Source organism: Stegastes partitus, unplaced genomic scaffold, assembly GCF_000690725.1.
Source record: "Stegastes partitus isolate 25-593 unplaced genomic scaffold, Stegastes_partitus-1.0.2 Scaffold36, whole genome shotgun sequence".
NCBI lineage: Eukaryota > Metazoa > Chordata > Actinopteri > Pomacentridae > Stegastes > Stegastes partitus.
In genome coordinates this window covers 208212-228339 of record NW_007577767.1, presented here as the reverse complement: position 1 = coordinate 228339, position 20128 = coordinate 208212, and the positions used below count along the sequence as shown (strand labels likewise).

General features: G+C 41.5%; 2 protein-coding genes across 2 annotated transcripts in view; one reads left to right on the top strand and one right to left on the bottom strand.

The window, feature by feature from the left end:
- Nucleotides 1-15342, bottom strand: part of pdss2 (prenyl (decaprenyl) diphosphate synthase, subunit 2) — a 38262-nt gene extending 22920 nt beyond the window's left edge. Inside the window, exons 1-2 of the mRNA XM_008301826.1 lie at nt 14869-15342; nt 4997-5131 (exon numbers count right to left, since the gene is read on the bottom strand). Coding sequence (XP_008300048.1) covers nt 4997-5131; nt 14869-15116 — 383 coding nt within the window. The 5' untranslated portion in view covers nt 15117-15342. The remainder of the gene's footprint in view (nt 1-4996; nt 5132-14868) is intronic.
- A 3637-nt stretch (nt 15343-18979) lies between these two features.
- Nucleotides 18980-20128, top strand: part of sobpa (sine oculis binding protein homolog (Drosophila) a) — a 40387-nt gene continuing 39238 nt past the window's right edge. The window contains exon 1 of the mRNA XM_008301794.1: nt 18980-19075. Within this exon, the coding sequence (XP_008300016.1) occupies nt 18980-19075 (96 nt within the window). The remainder of the gene's footprint in view (nt 19076-20128) is intronic.

Here is a 20128-nt window from a genome sequence, read left to right as displayed (position 1 = left end):
ACAGCCATTCTTGATTATGAGGAAAAAGACATAAAAGTGGTCTTTGAATAGAGCCTTTCAGAGCAGCGTTAGGGAGGATATAATCAAATGTTGATTCAGTCATTGGTGGGGGATAATTAGGCCCCTCTCCATATGGAAGGAGCTCGCCACGCTGCGACAGGAGGGATCCATCCAGACAGGGTCGGGTGCACTGATAGCCACTTACGACCTTCTTTCAACCGCTGTGAGAACCTGATGAGCCGGTCGTCTGCCTTGAGCTCCAACCCCTTACTATATACACTCATGAACGAACACGAACACACACACACACACACACACACACACTTGTAGCCAGGTAATTGCCGTGTTCGACGTCGGCGTGGAAAAGATGTGATTAAAATTCAATAATGTCATCTATTTTGCCTCTCAATCACACCCATTGTCTGGTTGGTTTCTCTGCTCGGTGACGCAGAGCAACAACACAGTCGCCCCGAATGAGAGTTAATAAGTTCAGGGTTTAAATAAGAGGAAATTAACACACTGACAGTCGCATGTTCTCAAGGTGTCTCGGAGCGATGGCAACGCTTGACGGGACTCAAGTGGAGAACTCATTGTTAGAACAAGAGGAACATGACAAAGAGCTGCGGCTGATTCTGAGTCATTAAAAAAACAGCTTAAAGTTCATTCAAAGTTGAAGTTTGTTCCTATGGTTTTCCTTGAAACAAAAACAAAAGCAACGATAAAGCACAGTTGCTTCAAGCCAAACAGGCACATTTGCTGAGAATTCCACATCTAGATTATGACCAACAAAGTGGACTGTACCACGAGATAAAACCAGCCCTTTTAGTTCATGTTAGTTCAATATACAAGTGTCAATAAAGACATTAAGTCTAAGACAATAAGCAAAGACTTTCTTTAGTGTCCACGACCAGTGACCAATTGCAATTTGCACATTTTTTTTCAGAAGAGGATTGTACAATATGGATACAACCCTCATCACAGTGTATGCCACCTTAGACTGTCATATCAGTATGCTGTATTTTTTTTTTTGAAAATCAGTTTATGGACAAAACAACTGGACAGGAAAGTTTACTGTAGTCTGATTTTGATGAATAAAATACTCAAATCAAGGTACTTCACCACATTGACGCACGCATCAGAGAAAAATTCCAGACAACCAGAGGAAACAATTAGTCAGTTACCTTGACCATTTTGATAACTGATTGTTTTAAGAGGATTTTTTAAACAAAAGTTGTGAAAATTTCTAACATTTCAGCTTTTTCAGTGGGAGGATTAATTGCTTTATTTTGTAGTATATCACCATGCACTTTCAGGTTTTAACTGAGGATATGTTGCGTGGTGGATTGTCAGACATTTAAAAATGTTCTTAGAATTTGTAATTATTTTCTACATACCAGATTTTATCTCTTAATTAAGAAATAATTAACTGTTAATCAACTGTTTGTCTGCTCAAGGCCCATACATGTATTTTTATTTCATTGCACATCTGGGCAAGATGGATAAAATCCTCCATCAATGTAATTATGACATCATTTCTGGTAAGTAAGCTCTTTTATAGTCAAACTACACACACGGGGATGTCTAATATACTAGATTATCCCAAACAAAGTACCTGAAAATAAAGCTGCTTCATCATACAGCTTAATGAAGGCATATAAAAAATGGAATACAACCAAACGCTCACTAATTTGCAGCATTCTTTATAATATCTCAATATCATTAAAAGCATTACGGGGGATTACAATGATTTTACACATTAAAGACTCAGGGATTACTACATGTTATAAAAGTGGTATAAAGTCTTTTGTGGCTTCAGAGGGAGCTGTGTGGAATACATAAACTGCATCTGAAAGTGAAAAATAAAAAACTGAAGTGATCTTTGTAGCCCACTTGTCATCTCTGCTTGAGACTCTATGCTACATTAGTCGTTATTAACATAAGAACGGCGATGGGGAAGGTGCATGATGGGTAAAGCAGGCATAAGGCTTTGAAAAGGAAGTAAAGTGAATGCGATAAAGAAAGACAGCATTTCTGGTTCTGCTGCAATGATTTTGAGCATATTTGAGCTACTATCCTATATCCAGTGAGGTCAAAAAAAAAAAACTTTTCTATTACCTCACAGCATATACATCCTCATCACCAAACTAATTCATACGTTGAATAAAGTTAAATTAGGAAAAAAGAAACCTGTGGAAACACACAACAACACAAAGTGGTATCCTGGTGCATACGCATTCCATAGCTGTGTCTCCAATCTAGCAGTCCTGATCAGTAGCAGAGGAGCTTTGGGAGGAAAAAGGGGGACAAGGGGGCCGGTGTATAAATAGCTTTGGTGCCCAGTTGCATAGCAACCGATGCCATCCTGCCGAGGTGTAACGCCCCTCACCACGCCCCTTGTCCTGACTGTTCTGTTCCATTTTCCTCCCTCCGCAGTCTGCCTCGCCATCAAACACAGCCTTGCAGATCTGAGTGCGTCCCTGTGTGTGATTTAAAGAGGTGGCCTGTCCATCAGACGGCCCGCGTGATGTGTGCAGTGGCATGGCTTTCATTTGTCACAAGAAATTAAGAGGTGTGGTGGGTACAAGTTGGACTATCTGTGAGTGTGTCTATGTGGCTGTGCTTCCTCTTTTCTTTCTTTCCTTCTATCTATCTATCTATCTATCTATCTATCTATCTATCTATCTATCTATCTATCTATCTATCTATCTATCTATCTATCTATCTATCTATCATGGTGGTGCTTTGGTGAATCATCAGTGTCAGGCAGCAGAGTGGGAAATGTTTTACAAATGCTGCCTGTCAGGAGGGAGGAGACCATCCCCCGGAGGTTTCAATCACCCCCCAAACCCGCCCCACCCTGACTCCCTCCATCCTTCCATCTCGCCATCAGCAGAGGTGCTAATGAGCTCAGGAGAGGTGGGGGCAGAGAGAGAGAGAGAGGGAGCAAAATAGTGCAAATGAGGTGATCAAGTCATGCTGCGTGGTTGTGTGTGTGTGTGTGTGTGTGTATGTCTGTGTGTTTGGGTTTGGACTATCCATCACATGAGTGAGGGAATGCTGCATGTTGGATTCAGTGATCCGGTGTCACAGCGATGTGAGTGCCAGGTCGTGACATGAAATGAGTGTGTAGTAACTCTTCCCTTAGCGGCGGCACACAACCTGCTGATACGGCTTGGCCTCACAGACCGAGCAGGACGAGGCTCGAGCCCTTCCATGACGCCTGGTTTATTCCAATTAGTTCTAATATTAGGAGGTTTCTGCACAGACACGGCTCCACTACACACATGTGCCTTGTGCCAGCTCGCAGTAAGAAAGCAGCCTTTCAGGCACCCAGTGCACAGCCACGCCAAACACAGCAGTCACTTCTGGAAACCACTTGGCAAACACCCACATCCCTGTTCTGAGCTACATGCTGGTCGCTGCGCGTGAGGCAGCCTGAGAGGACCTCGGAGTGCTACCTGAAGCATTTTACTAGCAGCACATTAATACCACATTTAACACCTCACACATAAGTATGTATAAGTCAAGATATGTTTTAGTTGTTAGATATTCCAAAACTTTCATGGAGCAATTTTCTTTCCTTTATACCACAGCAAGAATCACTATTCTGCAGACTCGCTAACTGCCCTTTCAAAGATATCTTTCTCTTTTATGTTTGAAAAGGTCCTTTTCAGAATATATATATATATATATGTGTATTTAAGCTTTTAAATGAGGAACAGACAGGTTTAATATTTATATCCAAGCTAACATAGGGCGAAAGCCAGAGTACACCGTGCTGCAGAACATCTTATGCTACCCCATAAATACAACTATAAAGCAAGAAATGCAAACTTACTGTTAGTACCATATATACTATACATACAGGATGCAATTAAAAAGTTCAGAGACCGCTCCTGTCCAGATGTGACCAGTAACTGTCTTGACTCTGGACTCATTTTATTAGCTTCTGTGTCTAGCGAGTGCCGGGAGACGTTCTTTTACATGGAAACAGCTGCTATGGAAAACTGCTGTTTGCATGAACCTAAAGGCCTTTTGGTTTGGATCCTATAAGGTAATTTTCTAACATGACAGAGTGTAAGGCTTGTATCGAAAAAAAAGCTTCAGTCTACAATATCTGCTAGATGTCTGTAATTTTGAAAAAGAGGCAACTGAATAGGACTACTGAATGGACGTTTGGAATGCTTTTTTTCTAATTAGCGACAATCTATGCATAACCGAACGAAATAAAAATACTCCCATCTTGTAACTGGGGCTGTATTGCCGCCATATTCCATCATATTTGCCAGATGATGTAGTGCTTCATTTACAGGAATTGATACGGACGATAACCACAGAGGACAAGATAGAATTACCTGACATGGGGATTTTATTTCACTATTTATCCTTCAGCAGCCATGTAACAGGGACAAAAGTGGCATCGCCTTTCTCGGTCTGCTTGCCACGCACATTTATGGGTCTACAATGCAACGCTACAGATGTTCACTGCCCACTGTTTTCTCCCAAGCAGCACATACATGAGGACAGAAATGTGTGTGGTTATAGACGTGAACTAGTAACTGGCTTGGTTTTAGTGTGTTTTAACCAAAACAAACTGCTCGGTGTACACCAGCTGTGGTAAGAAATGGCCGTCATTTAAGACTGCAACTGTGATGAAAGTGGGAAGACACCATTTAACGTTTAAGGAAACCCTCAAGGGCAATAGATTTTTCACAGTTAGTCATGCTTTAGGGAATTTCCTGCAAAGGAGGAAAATTCATCAGTGCATCCTGCTGATGTTGATTACAGAGTTGCAAAGTCAAACAAATAGAAGTATGCAGAAAGTGTGACAGATGTTAGGAAGCATAACGAGACAGCAACAAATGAAGAACAAAGACAGAGGGACACTTTAACAGACATTTGTTGGGGAATCTAAGTTATAAGGAGTAAAGATACAGTAGCAGATACTCTGTTTGCCTGATCCTACAACACAGTGACATGCCTTCAGGTGGTTTACCTGGGGTAGATGCCGCTGACCATGTCCTGAGCTAGGAGATCAGAGGCTGTGTGGCTCGGCCCTGCAGCTTTTGACAAGAGGAGGACGACCAGTCCCCTCATCTGAAGGTTGTTCTTGCTGTCATAGACAAACCCCCTGCAAAAAGACAACATCAGTGCATTAAATTACAATTATGCATTTCATTTAAAGCTTGTAATTAATTCCTCTGTATGTTTTTTATTAACAATGGCACATGTAGGCACATCTACTTTATAGTCCTTGACAATAAAAGCCGACATGCTCGATAAGTTAGTCACACCATTGAACAGTTGGCTAGGCGAGAGGCGGGGTAGATCCTGGACAGGTCGCCGGTCCATCACAGGGCTAACACAGCGAGACAACCATTCACACTCACATTCACACCTACGGGCAATTTGGAATCAATTCATTAACCTACGATGCATGTCTTTAAGCTGTGGGAGGAAGCCAGAGCACCCAGAGAAAACTCACACAGGGATGAGGAGAACATGCAAACTCCACTCGAAAAGGTTCCAGATAAGCAGCAGGTTTGAACAGAACCTGCTAACCACTGCAGCGCTGTGCTGACAGGAAGCCAATGATTCTCTCTATGCCCGCTGCTGCCTTGTGTTGTGGGGAGTCCAGTTAAAGCTGCTACCAGTGCCAGGCCTCCTCTGTCTTAATAAGCAACGTATAAGAACCAGTAAAAGCTTGAAAATAGGCAGAATTTATGATTAGTGTGATTAAAGTATTGTGTCCAAAATAAAGACTGTTACTTTCTTTACAATCTTTGTAATGCAAAGGCTTAAAGAGGTTTGTACATCCTCATTTGATTTATAATAGTGTTCAATAAGTAATACGTAAATGAGTGTTTAGTGGAAAATGTACTTTATAAGTTAAAACCACATCACCTGGGCGCCCAGATAGCTCAACAGGTTGAGCGGGCGACCCATGTACAGGGGCTATGGCCACGGTTCGATTCCAGCAGCAGCTCATTTACTGCATGTCCTTTCCCCATTCTTCTCCCCATGTTTCACTGTCCTATCCATTAAAGGCGGAAAAGCCCAAAAAATGTCTTTAAAAAAACCCCAAAACAAAAAAAACACATTACCTGACTACAAGTAACACTTATCGCCTTTAAAGCTGAGAAGCTACTATGTTAACAAACAGTTGGTCATCCAACATTTCAGCAGACAGAGTAATATTAGTTTTTATTTAATTTTGATATTTGTGAAAGTCAAGTTTTGGCCAGGGCTGCAAGGTGGAGTGGTGGTTAGCACCGCTGCCTCACAGCAAGAAGGTCGCCGGTTCGCGTCCCGGTGAGGACACCCGGGATCGTTCTGTGTGGAGTTTGCATGTTCTCCCCGTGCAGTGTGGGTTCTCTCCGGGTTCCCCAGCTTCCTCCCACAAGTCTAAAAACATGTTGAGGTTAATTGGTGATTCTAGATTGTCTGTAGATGTGATGTGAGTGTGCTTGGTTGTCTGTCTCTAAGTGTAGCCCTGTTATAGACTGGTGACCTGTCCAGGGTGTCCCCTGCCTTCACAAGCCAGCTGGGATAGACTCCAGCCCCCCGTTACCCTAGTGAGGATTAAGCGGTGTGTAGATAATGGATGGATGGATGGATGGATGGATGGATGGATGGATGGATGGATGGATGGATGGAAGGAAGTTTTGGCCACCTGATGAACAGAAGTCTAACCAACACTCTCCTCTTTGATTTTTTTAGCTCCGTTTTTGGTCTCCACCCACTGCTGAGGGAAATACTTTTCGTTTTTAGCTTTTGGCTACTAACTGCTCCCCTACATTCTTCTGCTAGAAAGCAGGTTGGTTGAGTAAAATGGGTTTATCACAGGATTGAAAACTGTTGTCTGCTGCGGCTGGAAACTGATGAAAAACATACTTTTGTATTTGAAGCATTTTGATGCTACAGAGATGCCTCAGGATATAAATCTTTTTCTCCAGACATAAGGGAACACGCTTGTTTGGTACAAACCTTTGTGAATAAGTCAAATCATCATTTTGTACTTGTTTAAGTGGACAGGAAATATAAAAAATTGCCATTCCCACTAAAAACTTTAAAAATGTATCTTGTAATCATAATGAGCATAAATAATCGCAACATGATTTTTCTACAAATCGAGGCTAAAACTACAAACTATGAACAATTTCCTTCAAATGCACTCGATCACTGACGCCATTTTTAATATAAAATTAATAGTATTGATTGAAGAAGCTTTAAGTGTGTTTGTATTCTTTCTGTTTGCACTATCATATCACAAAAGCAGAGGGAAATCAAGCTTCTTCAAAGCAGAGAACAATTTAAACGTGTTTATGCGCATTTATTTATACGTACATAATACAGTCGTACCTCATTACTGCGCATTGGTTTGTTGCTTCCAAATGGACTTCAGGTTTTGGCAATTCATTACTGATAAAGATCAGCTGCATTGGGGTGTATGATTATGAAACTAAAATTTAAAGGATGGTAACTTTATTTCATTGATTGTGCATGGTAGAAAAAAACTAACAGGAATATTATTGATCACTGTTGCTGCAGGACTGTATTTTTTTGAAGGAGACAGTTTGGGGGGGGGGGATATTCCCGCCTGCCTCGCCAACAACCTTCTGACACATTCACAGAAGCACACACACACACACACACACACACACACCCCCACAAAGACACACACAGAGCCCAGAGGTAGCTGCCTGCATGGTGGGCAGATTAAATATCTTTTTACTCTCTCTGGGGAGCGGTTAGACAGAGCACCTCTAATCCTGTCCCTATGGGAGCCCCTTGTGCCATGAATCACACTCTCGTTAGGGGCTCCGAGGCAGACAAGCGGCTACGCCCCCCTCCGCTCGATGCCCAGACATCAGCTTCACCACCACACCACCAGCCCCGAGCCCCCCACCTCCGCCCCCACCTCCCTGACCCACCCCTGCACCACAGGAGGGGGGGGTGGGGGTGGTAGTGGTGGTGGTGGAGGAACCCGAGACACAGAGTGGATGTGAGAGACGGAGCATGAAGAGAGGGAGGGGACGGAGAGAGATGGAGGGAATAGAGGCCAGAAAGAAATGGGAATGCACGGAAAGATGACAGAAGAAATACATGAGTGATTCACAGTGTTCTGGTGCTGAAAGGAAAAATGCCCCGAGGCTTTGTTCCTTCCCAAAAAAAAAACCCTCAAACCTACCACATAAAACACCTCGCAGTCCGTTTCCAGAAATTTACGATACAGCTGACATTATGTACGGCTGTCTCTCTTTACAGCTCATGAGGTTTATTTATGGTCACTCTACATTTTTACTCTGTTGGAAAATAGTTGTTAGACTGGCGCACTGATGAACGCAGCAGCATGGCCCGCTGAACAAAACCGACCCGAGAGCAAAAAAATGATGAAGCTGCTCTCCTCTTGTGGAGTCCAGGTAAGTCAGTGGCCTGAGGGTGGCAGATGATTAATATTTATGTCACTATCCACACCAGCATACATCAATCAATCACGACCGCCCTCCTGCAAAGGGGTGGGGGCAAAAAGATGATGTGGAAAAAGGGAGATAGTGAGGGCTACAGGGAACGAAGGAGGGAGCAGAGAGAGAGAGAGAGAGAAATGGGCTGCTGTCATTTTAAAGGGTTGTGAACAGGTCACCACGCCTTCTGCTCTGCAATTGCAGCGCAGGAATTCGGGAACTTTAGCCGCCGCATGCAGGGGCTGGAATTAATGCATGCAAATGTATGACCTCACGTGCGTTGTCATATTGATCCTCTGCCTGCTTTTTTTTTTTTTTGCCCTAAGTAATGAATGAACGAATGAATGAATGTGCCCAATCTGTCTGCACTTTTCTTGAGGACGGATTTTATGCAACGCATCCGCCTCTACAGTGCACCGCAGGCACCATTATAGATTAAGATGGGGATAATGTTTAGAATATCGACCAACACTTTATTCCAATTTCCACCATTTGATTCTCACATTTCCAAACAGCGTGGGGTACAGCAGACAGTTCTCTACTGCAGAGATCCTGGTAAAATATGCAGTGAGTTTAAAAGATCCAGAAAGCATTAGTTGTCAGTTTTGGTTATTTCACGTGAGAGATTTCTGTAGTTCTTTTTTTTTTGTTTTTGGCACTGTGCTGCTCTCGGCGCTTTGAAATAGTCAGGACTCAGTTAGAAAAAAACAATGTCATAATAATAGTGTGCCAAAGTCAATTAAAAATCATTTGTCTTGCCAAAAGTCAACAGATGGAATAATTTGATTAAGTTGTTTAGGCAAAATTTCAACAATGTCAACAGGAAGTTTTTTAGCATAAAAGGGCTTCAGGTTTTCTGACAACAACAAAAAAAAGCTTTACCGAGCTGCACGTGAACTCTTTGTAACATCGCATGCATTTTTTATTCTTCATATTATATGAAATTATCAATAATTCACCATGTTTTTAGATTGTTTGGCTGCCTATTATATTTTAATGATATACAATCTCCCATTTTCTAGATGATATACATGTATTAAATTAGTTTTATTAAAGGCCTATATATTGTTTTTTTACTTTGATAGCATGCTCATGAGGGAAATCAGTGCCATGGCTGAGTATTTCTACCTGCAGTGGACTGAAGACAGTCTCAAAAACATGGTGAATTTACACAGTAGGGCTTTCCATATCATTATTCTTCTTCAGAATCAGGTTGAATTACTAAATTACTCGGATATACAGCAGAAGAAGTGTTAAGTAGTTTTACAGTGTTGTACAGAGGCAGAAGGATGGATACAAATCGAGGCTGGGACCAGCTACATTTCAGCCATTTGAGGGCACAAAGTCACAATTAGAATTTTTTGGGGTTTAATCACAGGAGTGGGATTTTAATAAAGATTGTGGAAAAAGATTTAGCAACACTTGTATTAGATTCTGGTGACAGTTGTTAGTTTTTTTTTTGTTATATTAGCAGAGCTGGATACAGCACCATTATCCAGCCTCTCTGCCAACTAGCCCCAGTGGCCACTCAGCACCACCACACTTCTTAGCCCAATAAGTCTTTTAACCAAACAATCATTTCTTGAAAATGACTTTACTAAACTTCACATGATGCCTCTATACCGTATTCTTTATTTATTTTGGGGCATTTAATTACATTATAATGAATGTTGTCATGTTTTAAATCAGTTCTTTGTGCTGATCTTATTTGTATGATGCTGTGCTCGTCTTCTTTTGTTGAAGCTGTGATATCTGCTGTAAATTTACTTATTAAAGATAAAGCAAATGAAAGAAAAATACTTCCTAGTTTTTCTGCGAATTTATTCCAGTGACCACACACAAGATTTTTTTTTATGTGCAAAACTTTTCTCGAACAAAAAGACCAATAAAGTGATTTAAAAATGAGTGATGCCATGAAGATAAATATCTACGGGCGACAAAATGTAGAAGCAAACCTGAAGCCCTCAAAACTTAGGTGCCCGAAGAGCGACTCTCATCAAATCACATCAAAGAGCTCACAAAGAGTTCTGTAAGAGTTCAGCTGATTTTTTAAGGGTTAACTCTTCATAAATCACAACTAACAATGTTTTTTTTCAAAACTTTGACTTTGATTTTTCTGTTTTAATCATAAGTAGATAAAGTTACAGCAAAAAACTTTATAAAACTTCCACTTTTCAGAAGCTTCAAATAAAAACGTCGACACTGACGCAGTGAAACACTGTTTCTGTGAACACATTTAAAGGTCGCACAATGGCAACAATTTTTTTTTGTTTTATGACCTTGCAAGCGCTTTCGTCTCCTCAGCAGTTCTCTGTTGGTCTGGCCTCATTCAAAAGACCAGGTTAGCCAGCCTCATCTACTCTTTATGCCAGTCTTTGCAGCTGTACCTTTGCTGCTGTAACTTCCAAAACACTGTTTGATTTCAACATTCAGTCATGTCCACATTGCAGCTGAATCAGACAGGCTGATTGTGCATCACTGAAAGTCTTCTTTATAATCACTCTATTGATCAAGACACTGAAGATCAAATGGGAGATTGCATTAAAAAAAAGGTGGGAAAAGAGTAGAAACCTGTACAAAGGTATTGTAGTCGAAGTCAAACTCTCAAGGACTGTCCTTAACGCAAGTAAAGTTTCTTTTCCCGGGCCACAGTCCCCTCGCTGTAACTCCAGACTTTGGGGCAAAGTTAGCTGAGCTGCAGTTTTTGAGAATGAAAGGAAAGGAAAAACCGAAACCCAACTCCACGAGGGTCTGCCTGTCTGCTATTGTGGATATTTTTATCTGCTGCGTGTCTATGGCGGAGACACAGTGGGAAATACGAACCAGCCAACCCAAGCTGACAGTGAGGAGTCAGACTGTCAAGAGGTCTGCTGCACCCCTCCCCTCACCGCCCCCGCCCCCTGCTGCTACAACACCCAAATGGATTGTCATATCAGATTTAGGTGTATAGGTTATTACACCCTTGGGCTCCTGTTTCCAACACACCCGTCCGTATGGCGGGATTGAGTTCGAGGACTCTCTCTTCTCGTTCTCTTTCCTTGGTGCTCTAAGTTCCTGCTTTCTTTGGATAAAACATAAGAAAGCTCAGCCAACTCCACTGATAAGGAGATGGGATAGTATTTGGAAGATGTGATCAGCTCTAGCTCCAGTCACAGCGCCGGTTTGATCGGCGTGTCATGCCTTTTTGGTCATCTTTCAAAAATTTTTTTATCTGAAAGTGAAGCAAGGACAATTCAATACATGACTTACTTTTTTTGTTTCCTATTAAACTAATTTGAAATGTTCTGTCGGACAAATTAATGGCTGTTTCCCAAACTCTTCTTAAATGTCAGCTACAGGCTAGTGGCCTCGATCTTATCATTATTATGCATTTGGCAAATTCACATATTGTAACAGTGTCTCAGTTTTAGTTTGTTTCTGTCTAGTGGGAGTTCTCAGCTGTATCGCAAGTTTAGATACTGTGTTTTGATTTAAGGTATAAAATCTTTTAAATAAAGCTTCAGTCCATGAATATTCACTGTGTAAAAGATGTGATGGAACATTACCACACCAGACACCATCAAGACTGTGACTGTTACACAAGGAGGATGGTGGGAATTTGTAAAACCATCAGCCCAACAGTTTAAACCGTGGGTCAGACATGCTGCAAAATATACAAGGTGTGGCTATTAAACAATGAGACTGGGCTGATGTCAGTTGAACCACAGCATGCACACTTGAATCACAATACAGATTGATCAATGGGCAGCATAAACAACGCCTAAAACTTTCAGCTGGCTTAAATGACATAAAATTGACTTGGCACAATAGTCTCATTATTTTATAGCAAACCCTCATACATCCTAAACTGCAGCCTTTGCGATTTCAAATTGTTATTTTGATTTCAAATCGACAAATTGTTAGCTCCTTGTTCCTAGTAAGGTTGTTTCTTGCTGAAGTGGCTACAGTTAGTATAATGTGATGTGTTGCTGCTCCTCATTCTGGTAGATGACACAAAGATGCAGGAAATAACATGATATTCTGAAATGTGCTTCTGTTTCAATTTTAAGGTGTAACTTAATTTTGGTCTCATTTACAGCAGTCACATGTTTCACAACAGTGTTAGACAAAGTTTTGGTTTGGCCTTTAAATCTCCTGGCTGCATACTGAAGTAACTGTGTCTATTCAAATTGAAAAGTCTGTCAAATCCAGTACCCTGAATACACTCATCAAAACTCAAAGGAAGCGCAAAGATTTTTGTTTAGTTATCACACAATATATATATATAATAACATAGCATTGTGACAGCAATAACTGTTGCTTAACTGAGAAAAAAAAAACAGCAAATAATTATTGATTGTGATCAATTGATGTTTGGTCTGATGGCAACAGAGTAGTGTAAGAGGATACTCTAACTGCATCTGCAGGTCGGGTCAAGTGCAATTGCGTTGGTGTCTCGCAGGACACAAAACAAATACAGACAATCAATAAGCCAATAAGCGCTGTCAACATACTGATATATGACATACAGAGTTTTTCAGAGTGTGTTTTTGCTCCATGTAAAAATTATGATTATCATGAGAGGCACAAAGTGGAGCAAGCACTAATGAGGATGAAGCAGGGCACTCAGAAACTTTGACCCTCAATGACGTGTGTCGTTTGTCCTGTATTGAAGAATGAAATGTTAAAATAGTTATTTATACAGTGTCTTTAGTTTTATTTTGAGCTTTGTGTCTATTTGTGAAACTTTGCTGATAAGCATTAAAGCTTCACTCAGAGAAACTTTTAAAGTACATTATACAGCAGAGGTAAATACAACCATAGTGCAATATGACTTCAATGTCAAATGATTCAAAATTGTATCAGCTTTCATTCACTGCATTATTTCTAAGTAGAACAGCAGAATATTTCCTCTTATATACAATCAAAAACACTTTAGAAAGACTATGTCGGAAATACAGGCCCCAAAGTAGAAGCCCAATGCAACAAAGGTAAATACACCTGTGATCACTGACACACAATTTATAAAAGCTGTGATCAATGAAAAAAAAACAAAAAACAAACTTTCCTTAGATTTATCACTAAATTACAGATCAGATGAGCAGTGAACACCAGAATTTTCTCAGTTTTAGACCCAATGGTTGTGTCTATCTGCATGTCTACATCATGGCTCCACATGGAAAAAAGCTGAAAGATCTGATTGAGAGACTTTACAAAGACAGAAAAGGATGCAGGAAAATCAGTGACTGACTAAAAATGAGTGGAAACACAAGATGCAGCAACAATCAGGTCTAGAAGAAGCCACAGTACCACTCATCACAGTCACAGTTGTATTCTCCTTAAATGACAGCATACTGCACCACTATTTGCACAATCTAGTACTAAACACCTGACAGGCAAGTGTTTCAGACTTTATTTTCAAAAGAAATCAGAGTTTCTGTGACAGCTCAGACAGTGTTAAGGACATTGTATGATGTCAACCCTGATGGGTAGCATCCCAGAAATAAAGCTCTTGCTTCCTGTTCAGTACAAAAGTGGAAGATTAAACTTTTCTAAAGAAGATTTTAAAAAGATGACTGAATTTTTTGAGCACATTCTTTGGTCAGGTGATATTAATATGAGTTTGTTCAGACAGGGTCCAGCATGTTCTGCATGAACCTGATCAGAACTACCACAGTGAATGCTTAGTCCTGACAGTGAATCGCAGAGGGTGGTGAGTGATGATATAGCATCATTAGAATAACAGATGCAGGTTCATGGTACCATAAATGCCCGTGGATATACCACAATGCTGACTGATAAAATTACTCCCAGACTGCAGAAGCTTTGGCAAAAAAGGGATACTATACCACCATAACGATCTAAAGCATACTGCCATAATTACACAAAAGTTTCAAAAGAGGAAAAAAGAGAAACTATGAGCTGGCTAAGTATGTTGCCTGACTTCAATCCAACAGAAAACCTTTGGAACATTTTAAAGAGAAAGGCAGAACAACACAAATCCACCAGTAAAGAGCAGCTGGAGAACATCTCGGCAGATATTTGTGCAACACTGGTAACCTCTACGAGGCCTTTAGTCTGTCAATAAAAATCAAAGGAGGACATATACAGTATTGGATAAAAAGAAAGAAGAAGATTTGAACCTCAGCAATGACTGACTTTTTGTTGCATTAAGTTCCCACTGTGGGGCTTGTATTTCTAATATATTATTATTGTTATTGTTGTTGTTCTTATGATTATGTCATTTGACACAAGAGCAAATACCTAGAAGTAATGCAATTAGCATAATATAACGCAATTTTGAAACAGTTGGTATTTAAGTAACATTGCACATGGGTATACTTTGGTTTGGTGTAAACTCCATTGAAGACAGAGAGTTGAGTGGAAGCTCAGACAGAAAGCAGGACATTTTCAGCAGTGTTACCTGGCAGTGTTGAGTAAAGGGTGCTGAGTCCCGACCAGCTTCCTGACGTGCATGGCAACATTACTGAGTTCATCACTGAGCAGGCAGCGGAGGCTCATGAAGGAGGTTGGATATCCGACGATCTTCTCTGCGTCGGAGACAACTTTGCTCCAGTTTGAAGAGCCGGAGCTGGAGAACAAACTCAGTGTCCTCTGTCCTTGGCAGAACCAAGACACCCGGGACAGTCGGGAACAAACAGATGGAAGCATTTTCTCTCGAACTTGGATGTGTTCCTACTAACAACAGTTAAGTTTCTCTCGGTAGTTTGCTGCTACTCATGCCATGTTTAAACTGAAATTCAACCAATAACCCTGTGACATGTGACTAAACGGAACCACGTTTCTATTGTAAAAAAAGTGCTATTATAACAGAGCTAACATAATTTCCCTGTCAGAATAACCAGCTATGTTTCACAACACACGACCTGACACTGCGAGCCGCCATCTTTGGATACGTAGGACGTCACGTCATGAAACGTAGTGACGTCTGTTACAGCCACGCCCAGTCTACGTAGAGCACCTCCGACAGAGCTCCATGAAGAAAAAGGTAATTTTAAAATGTTTTGCTTTTTCTGTAGTGGTATAACACTGATTTAATATTAAACTTATCATTTATAGTATTTTACCTTACAGCGCTTCATTCGGCGACTAGAATAAGCGAAAAGCATTGCTTTAACTTAGTCAAATACACATTTTTGCAGCTGGTTCACACCTGTTGTCGCTGTCCACCACTGGAAACAATGACTGGGTGCGTCAAATACTCCTCCTCCAGAAGTCTCTTCGGTTTGGTCACTAAAACATCCCCTCCACTCCAGCTACCAGGGGCCACAGGGGACACAGGGGCCACCTTTGTCCGACACCTGCTACTGTACCTCAGATCTAACAAGAAACACTCAATATGACAAGCAATCACTAAATTCTGTGTTAATTCCCTGTACATTTGGGTTGCTTTGCCTTTTAATACAAAATTTTAAGTTAACATAGTGAGCATTACAGAAATTAATGTTAGTGGGTATAGTGGTATAAATTAATATTCAACCAAGAGATGTGATATAAAGTATCACATGAATTAGGCATACATAATGCATTAAGCAGTGATATTTAAGATTTAAAAAAAAAAAAGTAAGCCATCAAAATGTCAGTTTATGTTCCGCATATGCCACCCAGGAGGGAGCTGCTGTAATAAAAGATATACCAAGCATTAGCAGCAGTCACTCACAGCATCTATGGTCAACTAATGGGAAGGCTCATCGTATTTGCATGAACTGTAGATTATTTTCACATTTGCAAAGCTGCTACAGCTAATGAGGGCAGCACTGATCTGTGATTTGGTGTGTTCGTAATGTTTGATCATTTGAGTACACTTTAATGTTAATGTTCTGTTCTGATGTCTTTTCTCCTTAGTACAATAACTGCTTACTTTTTAAATTTAACTGACAGTGTGGTTTAAGTGACATATTGCTACTGCTTTTGTCAAATAACTGGAAATTATAGAAACAGCTGCATGTTTCATATGTAAGTCAGACTGAAAAAAAAGAACATGTGTAGTGAGATTTCAAGTCAATATGCACCTGCTTTCATGTGAAATGTGCTTCAGTTTTGACCTAACTTATTGTGTTGTTCTATTCTGCCAAATATAAGATAACACAAATATACATTTAAATGTCACGTACCTCTGAGGTCAAATTGATTTGCACCCTGAAAATATCATTTTAAACCAAACTGTTGCAATAATGAAAAAATGATCCTCCTCATGTTTCAATTAATGTAACACAATCATTGTGACAATACAGCAGTCCCCAGTATGATAGGGTAATGCCATCACGGAAACAGCAGTTTAACAAAGCTTTCATTGAATCCTCCTCCATCTGCTTATTACTGGACTGGAGAGAAAGTCTGTCAAGGACAGCTTACACAACACTGAGCTGCATGAGACTTATGAAACAAACACAGATACTATAGATTCATGTTTATGCCACTTTTACTTTCTACTGATCCATCCATTTTCAGCATTTTGAGTATAACTGGGGAAATACTACTGGATATTTTAGAAAAAAAATCTTTGTACAGTATTTTCTTATAGCAAAACTGCACCTGAATGCCTTTAAATTATTCAGATTGCATATGGTTTATTTAATTTAAGTCACTGTTTCTTACTCACACGGGTGCTGCTTTCAGCAGTTAGCGCCTACTTGCATTACTGGAGAGTTTATCACCGGAATAAAGTGTTACCTTTAAATTACACTAAACCAAATAACTGTAGCTGGAGGAACAGATTAAAGAAGGGATCTTGTGATGCAGGTGTGCTGCTGGTTTGCCAGGCATGGCAAGAGCAGCACTGTAATACACAAGTCATCTCACCCTGACCTCGCATCACGGTTCACAGCTCCTGTTCCTGCTGATTTTCCGGCTCAAATGGGTGTCACTATGCCATGAGCAGCCTCACCCGGCGCTCTCAGCAGCTCTCCTCATTGTAATTCAGAGGGCTGCATGTGGCTCACAGTTGAAACGGGTAAATTCATGCCCAAAGCAAAAATCATTTATTAAAAGGCTCTGGATTTGTTTCATATGACAGCAACAATGCTATTTTGCATTTCATCTGAAGTGAGGAAATCCAGTGTTAAACAACATGCTGTGATACTGTCACAACATCTTCAACACATGTAATTGCAGCATTTTAATGAGCATTGAGTGAGCAGTGCACGTGTGATGTATGTACGGGCATGTGGAGATCATGAATGAATAATATGTGCTAATGCATTTATGTATATAAACTGCAAAGCTACATGCATTTCCCCTGGGACAATAATGACAATCAGTCCATCAATCAATGTAACCTACTATGATTTATTAGAACAAATATTTTACAGTAAAATAATGAATGGTAACGGTACAACTCCAATAAGCATTATTGATCAGTAGAGTGGAAAAAAAATCACTGTATAAATCGGCTCTAGAATTGATTTCCATTTAAACTGTTGGACTGTTGCTCACAGTTGTATCGAAACAAATTCCCCGAAAGCCTCAAGGGATCTCTGTCACACCACTCGCCTGGCTCTTTCTCGCCTCTTACGTGTCTGATTATACCAAAACTGACCTGTGGAATATCTACAAATATCCACATGAGAATCTTCACTTGTGCTAAAACCCTGTGCGTGTTCAGCAAACTGAGACACTTGATAGTCTCATTCCCACGTTGTTGCCAGAGGAAAGAACCTGGGAGAGGAAAAAGCAAAACTCTGAAGGCCAAATGGAAACTTTATTTTAGGCTCCATTGTTCAGTCACCAGAGAGCGTTGCAGCTTTACTGCACTCTTCTTGTGATTGCTCACTCACACTTTTTTTTTTCCTTCAGTTGAAAAGGTTGCCATCATTGTGCACCTGCTCCAGATGCCTTTCATTTCTCACTATTTGTCTTACAAATCCATCACCGGCTGACCCGCTGGAGTGTCTCTGAGCAAGGCTGTCAACCAAGCTACACCTGCAAAGTTGGGACTGACAGCAAAACATCCTCCTGCACTTGCAACTAAACTCTCTGGAACTTACTTGAGATCTGAGTCAGTGGTGTTAAATGACACAGGAGTCCGTCACTAATTGCAGGACTGAATGTGAGCAGCAGCAGACTCCCCAGTAGAGGCTGGATGGCTGCGTGTGGGCACCTGTTTGCTGCTTGCAGACTGTTACCATGAGGGAGCAGCGCTAAGTGGATGTGACTGCACTGATTGCACTCCATGGGAAAGCGAGAAGAAATAGCCTACCTCTGATCATCAACGCGTCATATAATGTTTCAGCGGACGCCCCTCCCCCTGTCTCGTTTTTTCCCCTCACTCAACCTCTCCTTTGACTCACAGAGGCGGCTCACCACTGGCGCACGGACCGTGGAGGATACGGGCAGAAGATGGCTGACTTAGCCGGGCACCGCAAGCCCTCGGCGGCATCACCAGCGTCACACGGGCCGCTGAAAAGCTGCAAGACATCCGCCGTCTGGCGACTGTAAACAGCTGCCGCTGCCTCTCTCACCCCCTCCTCTCCCCTCCTCACCGCAAATATTGACAGAAGTATCACAGAGAAAACATGGCAGAGATGGAAAAAGAGGGCAGACCTCCGGAAAATAAAAGAAGCCGAAAACCAGCTCACCCGGTGAAAAGGGAAATAAATGAAGAGATGAAGGTAACAACCAAATAGAGGGGTCTGTGCCCAGCTGCATGTGATTACGCGTGGAGTGGTTGTGAGGAGCGTGCATGTGTGTTGAAGCACTAACCAGGCGTCCTCAGAGAAAATATACGATACACTCAAGTGCAGTTGGCTGCATGATGGTCAAACTTTGATTTACGATTTTTTGGAAAACCCAAGTTCCATTGTGACATCCACGCTGAGCGCCAGCCTCAGCGGCGCATCCTGCCAACACAGCGCCTCACACAATGGATGCGGCACCCATTCACTGCCTCTACTATTAAGTTTTGAATCAGTGGAAGGAATACTGTGTGCGTTCCTGTCGCTTTATGTCATAATCTCGCCGTTTGAGTGCCCTGCCTTTCGTGGCTTACCCAGAGTTAATGGAAAATCCAGTGCGTCAGTGAAGGCGTCAACAGTGCTTCTACTATTACTATTAATACTAGAACACTACGGCGCAGGGGAGAGCAGCCAATGTGCATAATTAGTATAAATCAATGGGGGAACACTCGTCTGTCCGTGATGCTTTTTTTGTGGGTCTGCGTGGGTTCGCCTCTGAGTGGGAATGTGTGTTTTTCACTGTGTGTGTGTGTGTGTTTTGACCAGCTGCCCAGAGGCGTGTGATCCAGATGTGCGTCTATGAGCTTTACGCACTCGACAAGAGCACATTGTCTGCCGTGTTCGGCCTGTTCCATCCCCAATATCCAGCCTCACGGTGTTTCTATTGGTGTGTGTGTATTTTTTTCTCTCTCTCTCGGTGCACATTGTGATATTTGAGCCCCTGCGCTCCGTGCGGTTTATTGTGGAGCAAGAAAGTGTTCCTGGCATTTGTGTGTGTGTGTGTGTGTATGAGTGTGTGTGTGTGTGAGGCAGGCCGTGTGTCCGCTTTGTCTACATCTCTTCATTGTTTGTACACATTTGGCCGGAGACAGAGAGGCACTCAGTGTTTTTACTCTTCTGGGATGGATATGCAGGTGATCACACCGAGAATAACTGCGGAAATTGTGATTTTTTTAAGGCAGTCAGAGGGAACGCAAGGGTGCTGGCTTA